We start from the raw sequence: 12,286 nt of genomic DNA, 5'->3' as shown, positions 1-12,286 counted from the left end.
TTTCCCTGTGTGTCCCCAGCATATTATTGTATACATATACTAGTGTATACATACAAATGAACACACCCGCATACATACATACATCCTCATACATATTTAGGAAGGACTGAACATGACACAGACACAGACAGACAGGAGACACACGTGGGAGGCAGCAGGAGTGAGCATTAAGAATATGCAAGAGTAGTGAAGGTCAGTGACTGGGAGACAGTCTCTGTGTTGAAGGGCAGTACACACACCCCTCCCTCCCTCCCTCCCTGGCCTGGCGGGGCGATGCTCACTTGTTATCGCCAATCACACACCTCTCCTGCGGTTATTGGCCTTATAGTTCACGTAGAATTGACCACAGGAACTCCTACGAACCACAAGACATCTTCCGGATTAATCAAAGTATAGACGAAATGGTTTTATAAGTTACACACGTACCAAAAAGCAAGTGAGCGTCGCCCTCATAGATGGCTGGCGGGGCGTCCCTATCCTTGCTCACGATGCTCAGTTGTTATCGCCAATCACACACCTTTCCCGCGGTTATTGGCCTTATAGTTGACCATTAGAACTCCCCCATAACTTTAGATATCTCTCTGATTACTCAAAGTATAGATGAAACGGTTTTCCAAGTCACACACACACGCGCCAAAACAAAATAAGTGAGCGTCTTCCCTAGATGGTTGGCGGGGGCGTCCCCATCCTCTCTCACGATGCTCACTTGTTATCGCCAATCACATTCCTTTCTCTCCCCTCCCCCGCTCACTCAGGTTCTCGCCCTTATACTTTACGCGGAAATTATCACTTAACACGCATATAATACTTAAATTAATATCCTGTTTTTGCTATTAATTTCGTCAGAATGTTTATCTGCGTAAGAAAAAAAAAAAGTCCTCAGGCCATTCTTAGATAGCTGGTGCAGGGAAGAGGAGGGAAATGGGGGCGGAGGAGGGCAGGAGTAGGAGAAGGAGGAGAAAGAGGAGGAGGAGAAGAAGAAGACGAAGAAGAAGGAGGAGGAGGAAGAGAATCACACCTCTTACTCTCGATGCTCAACTGTTTATCACATCTTGTAAACATTCCACAGCTCTACGCCAACTCTCTCACACACCTGAACATTTTACCTCAATTTCTCTGTTTCTTCACATACATTCACACAAACCTTCCTCTAACACATACACCTGCAACACACCAAACACACCTGCAACACACCACACACACCTGTAACACACCAAACACACCTGCAACACACCACACACACCTGCAACACACCACACACACCTATAACACACCACACACACCTGCAACACACCAAACACACCTGCAACACACCACACACACCTGCAACACACCACACACACCTGCAACACACCACACACACCTGCAACACACCAAACACACCTGCAACACACACACAGCCACACCTGTAGCATCACCATATATATCTCTGCTGTTATAGAGACGCAAACATACGGAAATAAAGTGAGTATCATCCCCGTGAAATCGGATTCTCTTGGCGACAGTGTGAACGTCAGGGTCAAGAGGATCGAAACCCTCTACTGAAGACTGGAACGAATTGGATTCCCCTTCCCTTATACTTTTTTGTTTTTTTCTTATTTTCTCGTAACTGTCGCAAGGAGAGACGTATATATGACTCGGAGTTGGGAGGGAAATAAACAAGGAATATGATAAACAAGGAAAATGATAAACAAGGAGTCTCACAAACAAGGAGTCTCACAAACAAGGAAAATGATAAACAAGAGAGGAGCATCAGAGGGATAGGATCGAGTGGCCTCTATCGACGACAAACGAATTGGATCTTCTTTCACTTATACTTCCTTATATTTTTGTTAATCCCGCATCGAACTTGTTATAAAAGACGCCATTAAAAGTCTGATAATAAGCTAGAGGTTGTAATAACTATAAGAGATGAGGTATAAATGAAATAAGATGATGATTGAGAGAAGAACGTCGTGTTGAGAGGATTGAAACCCTTTTGTTGAAGACTGGAACGAATTGGATCCCCTTCACTTATTCATGTCTCTCTCTCCTGTTAAGCCTCTTCACGCTGCCTTGGGGGGGACATGATAATATTACTCAGAAAAACACACAGTTATACACATTTATACACATTTATACACATTCCTGTATACAATATAGACATCTTTACACGTCTCTATACATTATATACATTTCTTCACGTACGGGTACAAAATATACACATTAATACACATCTCTGGGTATACCATACACATAGGTATACACAACACGTATATACATATCTATACATACCACGCACCTCTATACACATCCTTGTACACAACATTCACGTCTATACACATTCCTGAAGACATCATAAATCTATACACAAACATACACCTCTATTATACACCATACACATCACTATACATCACCATTACCTTCACAACACCTCAGATGATGGTGACGAAACTCTCTCTCTCTCTCTCTCTCTCTCTCTCTCTCTCTCTCTCTCTCTCTCTCTCTCTCTCTCTCTATCTTTCTCTTTGTTTACATACGTCAGCTGATTTGTGGAGACAGATTGGCTCTCCCTCCTTCCTTCCCTCCCTCCCTCCTTCCCTCCTTCCCTCCTTCCCTCCCTCCTTTCCTACCTCCTTCCTTCCTCCCTCCCTCCTTTCCCTACCTCCCTCCTTCCTCCCTCCTCCTCCCTCCCTCCTTTCCCTCCTTCACCTCCCTCCCTCCTTCCCACCTTTCCTCCCCCCACACCCTAGCTTATCTTCCTCCACCCCCTCCCCTCACCTCACCTGTCACGGGCACACCTGGATGTTACCTGCCCTTCCTCTGCTGATTGGAGAGTTGAACACCATGAAACAGTTTTAACGTAGAGTTAAATTTCCTCTTAGAATATTATCATTTTTTTCCTCAGTCACATAAACTCGTAAGATAAATATTTCTCATAAGTTAAAAATGTTAAATTAACTTTGTGACTTAAGTTAAAACAGAAATATATCGTCCCCCCAAAAAATTATATAGAAATTATGATTTTTAATTATTTTTTTCCGTAGTTTGGTTTTGGTTAGGTTTGGTTAGAGTTAGGTTAGAGTTAGGTTAGATTAAGTTATAGTTATAGAGTGAGTTAGATTAGGTTAGAGTTTGGTTAGAGTTAGGTTAGATTAAGTTATAGTTATAGAGTGAGTTAGATTAGGTTAGAGTTAGGTTAGGTTAGATTAGGTTAAGGTAGAATATTTAATCTTGAGGTGAAATTAGCAATACGGTTAGGTTAGATTAGGTTAATTAAGGTGAAATAAGCATTAGGGTTAATTTTCAGGTAATATAAATTAAAGTCTTTAACCCTTTAAGAGGTCGTGTCTCACTGAGGTATTGTCTCCAGGTGAGAGAAAACTTTTATATCACTTTAACGGTTAATTAAGTGTGTTACAGGTGTGTTGACGTGTGTTACAGGTGTGTTGAGGTGTTACAGGTGTGTTGACGTGTGTTACAGGTGTGTTGAGGTGTTACAGGTGTGTTGACGTGTGTTACAGATGTGTTGAGGTGTTACAGGTGTGTTGACTTGTGTTACAGATGTGTTGACGTGTATTATAGTTGCGTTGAGGTGTTACAGTTGTGTTTTTTGTGTGAAACAGGTGTGTTGAGGTGTGTTACAGGTGTGTTGAAGTGCTACAGATGTGTTGAGGTGTTATAGTTGTGTTGAGGTGTTACAGGTGTGTTGAGGTGTGTTACAGGTATTTTTTTGTGTGCTACAGGTGTGTTGATGTGATACTGGTGTGTTTTGTGCATTACAGGTGTGTTGAGGTGTTACAGATGTGTTTTGTGTGCATTACAGGTGTGTTGAGGAGTTACAGGTGTGTTTTTTGAGTGTTACAGCTGTCGAAATCCTTGAGGAAAAAAAAATCCTTACGGATGATTGAGGTGAGCACGTGTTCTCTACGCTAATTACCATACTTGAGTACCTGAATAATAATGAGGGCTTAGCTCGGTCTACCTGTGATTTATTACCTGGCGTATATATAGTCATTAATACTTTAGAGTAATTTCTATAAACAGGTAAGATATATATAATCTACCTGGTCATACATTAAGTGAGTCACCTGGGAAGCTAAGTGTATATAATGAAATACTGAGTAATATAATTTTTATAACTGAAAACCTTCTATGAGGCTACTTATATCAAACAAATTATTTATATATCGCGTTTTTATTCATTTCCCAAGTAATGTATAAATGATATATGAATACTATAACAGTTAGGTAATGTATAATGTATATGTATTCCGTATGAACATCTAAACGAAGGTGGTATTCAGAAATTACTATGATGGTACAAATTGGCAACGATACCTTCAACCACCACCACTCCCCCATGGCGTCACATTCCCTCAATAATTATTCCCTTAGCGAGATCTTATCGTAATTATTATGCTATATCAACTAGATAATGTACATATATATCTATTTTTTAAGACATAGCTGGTATTTAGAAACTGAATTTGATCGTAAGATATTGGCGGCAACCACACAGGCGGCCCTGGCTCTCTGGCCCTCGGGGAAATAATTAACGACAAGTGACGGAGGGAGGCGTGTGCACTATGGCTGACCTCTGCTATATTATCTTCGCTATATAACCCACCTCACACGCCTTCAATTATACAGGGTGTCTCAAACATCAAGAAATCAAGACAATGTTGATCTTTGTAGGAGAAATATTCACGAAATCTCGACTAAAATCTATACAACAGCCTTACAACAGTTCCTGACCCACCCTGTACAACAGCTTCTGACCCACCCTGTACAGCCGTGTGTCGTTTCTAACATAATGTTCCCCTGAGTTTGGGTGTGTTTTAGGCAGTCGCGATTGGCCGATCGTCTTCCACCGTATTAAGAATCTTTTCAGAATCACGAATAGCCAATTACGGCATCATATTTTGTAGCCAATCACGGAATTATATTTCGTAGCCAATCACGGCATCATATTTTGTAGCCAATCACGGCATTATATTTCGTAGCCAATCACGGCATTATATTTCGTAGCCAATCACGGCATCACATTTCGTAGCCAATCACGGCATCATATTTCGTAGCCAATCACGGCATCATATTTTGTAGCCAATCACGGTACATTATATTTCGCAGCCAATCACGGCATCATATTTGTAGCCAACTTGCATCAGTTAATTTTGTAGCCACTCACGGCATCACATTCGTAGCCAATCACGGCATCATATTTGTAGCCAAATCACGGCATCACATTTCGTAGCCAATCACGGCATCATATTTTGTAGCCAATCACGGCATCATACATTTTCGTAGCCAATCACGACATCATATTTCGTTAATCACGGCATCACATTTCGTAGCCAATCACGACATCAAATCTCCCCGTAGCCAATCACGACATCATATTTTGTAGCCAATCACGGCATCATATTTCGTAGCCAATCACGACATCATATTTCGTAGCCAATCACGGCATCACATTTTGTAGCCAATCACGGCATCATATTTCGTAGCCAATCACGGCACCATATTTTGTAGCCAATCACGACATCATATTCGTAGCCAATCACGACATCATATTTCGTAGCCAATCACGGCATCATACTTTGCAGCCAATCACGACATCATATTACCAATCACGACATCAAATCTCGTAGCCAATCACGACATCATATTTTGTAGCCAATCACGGCATCATATTTCGTGTAGCCAATCACGGCATCACATTTCGTAGCCAATCACGGCATCATATTTTTTAGCCAATCACGGCATCACATTTCGTAGCCAATCACGGCACCACATTTCGTAGCCAATCACGGCATCATATTTTTTAGCCAATCACGGCATCACATTTCGTAGCCAATCACTGTATCAGTATTCCGTCCAAGACTCACGACTAGCCAATCTTCCTGTCACGTATTTCTCCTGAGAACTAAGATTAGCTAATCATCTTTTGAGCGCCGCCAAGAGCGAAGTATCTTAATCTGCATTGAGGACATTAAGGTTAAGAGAGAGAGAGAGAGAGAGAGAGAGAGAGAGAGAGAGAGAGAGAGAGAGAGAGAGAGAGAGAGATCGCTTTATTTCATTCGTCGTAATACAAAAATACGACCTCGCAGTGTTACAAACGATAGCGGCTGATAACGTTGACAACACTGACAATGACCGCTAACGGAGCGCTAACAAATAATTAAAGTGATTGTTGGTGACTAATGGTACGTCCGTTGATTGTCCGTTGAGTGTCCGTTGATTGTCCGTTAACTCTACCTTAACTATATACGTTAACACCAGTTAGGAGACAAAATTAACTGGTGTTAAGTTAACGTATCTAGTTAAGGTAGAGTCTTAGTGTTAATTCTATGCCATTTTACATATTATTTCTATGTTAAGTGAACCAGTTAAGTACAAGCTCACTTATCCAGTTAAAAAGGAAAAGTGATCACTCGAACCTATAAAACTGAACCTCCAATCAGGTGTTCTAAAGTGAACCGTTAAGTAAGGGTTCAGTTATCGTAAAGTTAAACTCCCAACCACGTTATTGATGGACGAGGTTTAACATGTGGTCTAGCTCCCTCATTCATATACTCCCAATACCTCACCTGAGAGCTCATTAACCTGCCAATTTGTCACCTGGCTACATGTTCCCTCCAGGTAAATGCTGCAAAAGTTGTTCAAATTATAAATGGTATGAATATATGTGTGTGTGTGTGTGTGTGTGTGTGTGTGTGTGTGTGTGTGCGTGTGTGTGTGTGTGTGTGTGTGTGTGCGTGTGTGTAATCAATAATACTTACAGTCATACTACATAAAGAACTATATAATCTCCCATTGATATTTACTAAACTTTTTAATATATAAGACGAACTAAAATTTCTCTCCTGCTTTTTGAAATGTCCAGATAAAGCAGTGACAAGGAAAGCACGCGCACACACACAGTATTCAAAAGCTCCCCAATTGATCATTTCCAAACACCTGTGTAATGTGTCCGTTTGTCTGTCATTATTCCAGGTATATTCACAGCAAAGAGAAGCCCTTTAAATGCACAGACTGCGGTAAGGGCTTCTGCCAGAGCCGCACTTTGGCCGTCCACCGCATCTTACACATGGAGGAGTCGCCCCACAAGTGTTCAACCTGCGGCAGGAGTTTTAACCAGCGGAGTAACCTAAAGACGCATCTGTTGACTCATACAGACATCAAGCCTTACACCTGCCCCCAGTGTGATAAGGTGAGGACTACTCTCTGTCTGTCTGTCTGTCTGTGATGATAAGAATTACATATAATCCTTAACAATATCTCACTTAAACGATGGTAGCAGCCATTTTCTTGTAGTCTAATGAGATTTACCTGATGATTTGCCGTCCAGGTAATTTCATTTGTTAATTAATTACCCAAATATTACCTGGTGAGGGTAGGTTGTGTTTGGTTAGGTTGGTGTTCGGTTTTGGTTAAGTTAGATTGTTGTTTGGTTAGGTTACGTTGGTGTTCGGTTTTGGTTAGGTTAGGTTGGTGTTTAGGTTGGATTGGTGTTTGGTTAGGTTAGGTTAGGTTGGTGTTCGGTTTTGGGTTAGGTTAGGTTGGTGTTCGGTTTTGGTTAGGTTAGTAGGTTGGTTTCGGTTTTGTTAGGTTAGGTTAGGTTGGTGTTCGGTTTTGGTTAGGTTAGTTTGGTGTTTGGTTAGGTTAGGTTGTTGGTGTTTCGGTTTTAGTTAGGTTGGTATATTTGGTTAGATTGAAGTTTGGTTACGTTAGGTTAGGTTAGCATTGGGGTGGTTCATCTTCAGGTGATCGGAAATATCTTACAAAGTTTAAGAACCACAAGATAAGTTACGGTAGTGAGAGAAGGAGGAGCAGTACCTCAGTGTACCTCGTGTAGCTCAGTGTAGCTCAGTGTACCTCGTGTAGCTCAGTGTAGCTCAGTGTACCTCAGTGTAGCTCAGTGTAGCTCAGTGTACCTCAGTGTAGCTCAGTGTACCTCCTGCTACAGGTACACGTTACACCTCCCTGTTCTTGGCCTCCTACAGGTATTCCGCCGTAACTGTGACCTACGACGCCACGCCCTCACCCACAACCTGACCTCACCCCTAGACCTTGACCTCAGTTCCCTCCCTCCGACCTCCTCTGATGCCTCCCTACTGGGCCTTGACCTACCGTCCTCTCACCACCACCACCACCATCACTCCCTCTCCCCGGCAGCAGGTTCGTCAGGTCCTGCCGGCGGCCATGACGAAGAGCATGACGATAAGGACTCCACCAGCCTTGCCGCAGCTGCTGTCGCCGCCGCTGCCGCAGCCGCCGCCCGCACCTACAGCAGCAGTAGTGACGAGGAGGAAGTAGCCAGGGCAGGCAAGCGCTCCAAGGTGGGTCTCTACAGGGAACCTCCCTATAACGGACTTCTCTCTGTATATAATCCGTTAGATGGAGGGGTTTACGTCTAACGGACTCTCTATATAACGGACTTTCATCTTTATATACAGTAGTCCGTTAGATGATTTCACATGACCCTCGATATAACGGACTTTCATCTCTTATAGTTCGTTAGATGGAGGGATTTACGTCTAACGGACTCTCGATATAAGGGATTTTCCTCTACGTGTAATCTGTTAAATAGATGTTTACTGTAATCGACGATGTTAATTACCTTAATAAACACTTTTAACCTTTCTTAAAACCTTAAAAATTCAACATAAACATTAGGCGGAATGTTAACAAAATAAGTCTGTGGCTGTGGTCGCCAACCCTCAGTACACGACTTCCCATTCATTAATACTATTAATACTGAGTCGTAGTTGATAATTAAGTCAATGAATAACACTAATAATGTTTTCCTTAATTAAAATTCAATGTAAAAGATTGTAATACATGCACAACTTTAATTAGCATCTACCTTTACCTGTGTCGTGTTTAATATAACATTTTCCTTCTTTTTTCTTCTCCAGATCGACCGAGTTTTTCCCGACACGGAAGACTCAGTCGCTGGTGTAGACTTTGACGACGATGATGACGAAGACGATGACGTAGACTTCGGGAAAGATGACCTGGCGGAGGAAGACGATGATGATGACAGTAATCACTCCAGCCCTCCGACACTCCTGGGGAGGTTTAGGTCCCAGACGCAGAAGGAGTCGCTGAACTTGGGAGCGTCTACCTCTGCCTCCCTCGCCTCCTTCAGTATAGCTTCCATCATGGGTGGTGGGGATTAACTCCTGGATGTTTATATATATATAAAAATAACCTTTAGAAGTTAGATAAAACGTTGTCCGAATTGATGTAGGTAGAGACGTGAGGAGGGAGGAGGGTGACAGACCGACTACCACTGGTCTAGAAAATGTCTTTGTGGTCTTTGATAATTTATAAATGCTATTCAAGTGATTCCAAATTATTCCGAGTGACTTAATGTGATCTTTAGTGGTTCCGAGTTACTCCGGGTAGACTGAGTGTGTTGTAGTCCCAAGTGTGTGTACTGTTGAGTGACTCCAAGCACTGGTGACATCATGGGACCCCAGGAAACTCCCAAGAGGTTCCCAAAGAGCCCAAGTTACTCACGTTGGTCTTGAGTGGCCGTGAGTGGCCCGGGTACCTGAGTGACAAGCAGGAGTCAGTGGCCGGGGTACCTGAGTGGCCAGCAGGAGTGGAGGCAAAACGATAACTTGGTTGTGTGACCGACGACCACCACAACAAACACCTGTTCTGTTGTTGCTCTGGTGAGGATGGCGTCGAGGATCTTGAGCCGTGAAGGAGAGGTCCTGCCACGATCATCTAGTCACGTGACGAAGGGGCGCCTTCAGGAGATATGGCGCCGCCGAACCTCTGCCTAGGCTGGCGGAGGATAGTCTACTGTAGTGGGCGTATATAGCAAACATTTTTACACGCTTCAGGTTACAGCATAACTTAGAAGACTGTACTTATAGATATAGGGCATCATAAACAAAGGTATGTGTGTGTGTGTGTGTGTGTGTGTGTGTGTGTGTGTGCGTGAGTGTGTGTGGTCGAGGTTGTATGGCTATGGACGACAACCATACAGCAGCATTACCCCCCCGGCCCCTCATAGTGGCGGAAGGACCCTGTTGTTCCTCACCTCTCTCGGAGGGAGAGGAGAGTGTGTCAGCGGCGGCGTCCCTCAGGTCACACTCCTGCGTCCCGCCTTGTTTGTGAGACCAGCCAGACCTTGACGTCAGGACAATTTTAACTATACCGAAGACCCGAGTGAAGTGTTGGTGGTGTGTTAGCGCTGTTGTTGTCAGTCGCCGCAGATTCTAGGAGGTAACCAGCCAGCCATGACAACTGTAATACTGACAACAGTGAGGGAAGACTCCTGGTGTTGGTAGACGGTGTCACGCCTCCTGGACAACCTCTGAACGATGCAAGGTGTGAGTGTTGTGTTAAGGTCCTGCTGGAGGGAGGCGTTCTTGTCCTAGGTAATCCACAGTCAACTACATCGCTCACGAACGCAAGACTTGATAACAATCTTTGAACAAAACGTAGTTACTTCTCCCACGGTTTTTAACGATGAGATTATACGTTAATAATCTACGTCTGGTATAACAAAGGAACTATAATTCCAACACTAGAAAGACTAAAGGGACTTTTATATAATTGGTATAATAATCTATGAATCTGCCTGTGGATAAGCGTACACAGGAAGGCCTCAGCGCATGTTGTTGTGGTAGTAACCGACCGCTGGCAGGTGACATTATTCAATACCTCAGCATAATAATTTATTCTTGATGTTTTTAGTAGATTTTAGCTGTGTATAATCTGTGTGTGTGTGTGTGAGTGTGTGTGTGTGTGTAAATGTGTGTAAGTGTATTGGTCACCTGTACTGTATATAGTTTCTCTACACAGAACTATGTAGAGTGTCTCTGTGTGTGTCAAGTCCATCATAAGTGTGTGTAGGAAGACTCAGAACAATATTGTGTTGTGTTTAATGCACTGTTGGACTCCCTCTCCCTCCCTCACACCAGTACCTCCCACAACACACACTATGGGTCGCCCTCCACACCCCTCCTCCTCTCCCTCCCCTCACCAGTACCTCCCACACACTATGGGTCGCCCTCCACCCCTCCCCCTCTACCTCCCTCACACCAGTACCTCCCACAACACACTATGGGTCGCCCTCCACCCCTCCCCCCTCTCCCTCCCCTCACACCAGTACCTCCCACACAACACACTATGGGTCGCCCTCCACACCTCCTCCCCATCTCTACCTCCCTCACACCAGTACCTCCCACCAACACACTATGGGTCGCCCTCCACCCCTCCTCCCTCTACCTCCCCTCACTCTCCCTCCCCCCCAACACACTATGGGTCGCCCTCCACACACCCTCCCTCCTACCTCCTCACTCTCCCTCACACTACCAAAACACTATGGGTCGCCCTCCCACCCTCCTCCCTCTACCTCCTCACTCTCCCTCCCACACACAACACACTGGGTCGCCCTCCACACCCTCCTCCCTCTACCTCCCTCACTCTCCCTCCCACACAACACACTATGGGTCGCCCTCCACACCCTCCCCCATCTACCTCCCTCACTCTCCCTCACACTACCAACACACTATGGGTCGCCCTCCACCTAGTATGGCTGACCACCTTGAGTCACTCCCTGTGTCCACTGTATTAATGTTAACTTAAATAAACCTGTGAATATCTGCTGCTGTGTTTGTCTTCACCTTCACTCATGAGTAATACACCTGGCGGCGAATATACCAAGAGGCGAATATTACCTCAAAGTATTATACCTGGGGATACCAAGAGGCGAATATTACCTTAAAGTATTACACCTGGCGGAGAATATACCAAGAGAATATTACCTTAAAGTATTACACCTGGCGGCAATATACCAAGAGGCGAATATTACCTTAAGAGTATTATGCCAGGTGGCGAATATACCAAGGCGAATATTACCTCAAATATTACACCTGGAGGAGAATATTGCCTTAAAATTATTATACCTGGAGGCGAATATTACCTTAAAGTATTATGCCTGGGCGAATATTATCCTAAAGTATTACACTATAAATATTTAAATAAAATCGAATATTATTCAGTCATGAGGTAAATATTTGAGAATAAAAATATTGTCAGAAAATATTTACTCAAAAGTATTCCTCCAAAACACAAACATAAAACCAATATTATTTAGCCATGATAAATATTAAATTATTTATAAATATTGTAAATAAATATTGGACTATATAAATATCCTCCAGGTTTATGTGAAATATTTAACAATAAAATAAATATATCAGAAAATATTTAAATAAACTGAGTATTTTATTTAATTATGTGATGTATTAAATTCTTATATTACTTTCTCTTAAAT

At 43.2% G+C, this 12,286-nt stretch overlaps 1 protein-coding gene across 1 annotated transcript in view; it reads left to right on the top strand.

Moving 5' to 3' along the window:
• LOC121870656 (protein bowel-like) overlaps positions 1-10,969 on the top strand; it is a 32,499-nt gene extending 21,530 nt beyond the window's left edge. The window contains 3 exon segments of the mRNA XM_042372539.1: positions 6,979-7,195; positions 7,989-8,324; positions 8,904-10,969. Of these exon segments, the coding sequence (XP_042228473.1) occupies positions 6,979-7,195; positions 7,989-8,324; positions 8,904-9,167 (817 nt within the window). The 3' untranslated portion in view covers positions 9,168-10,969.
• Positions 10,970-12,286: the final 1,317 nt, after the last annotated feature.

This window comes from Homarus americanus, unplaced genomic scaffold, assembly GCF_018991925.1.
Source record: "Homarus americanus isolate GMGI-L3 unplaced genomic scaffold, GMGI_Hamer_2.0 scaffold56333, whole genome shotgun sequence".
Lineage (NCBI taxonomy): Eukaryota > Metazoa > Arthropoda > Malacostraca > Decapoda > Nephropidae > Homarus > Homarus americanus.
This window is presented reverse-complemented; position numbering and strand designations above follow the sequence as displayed.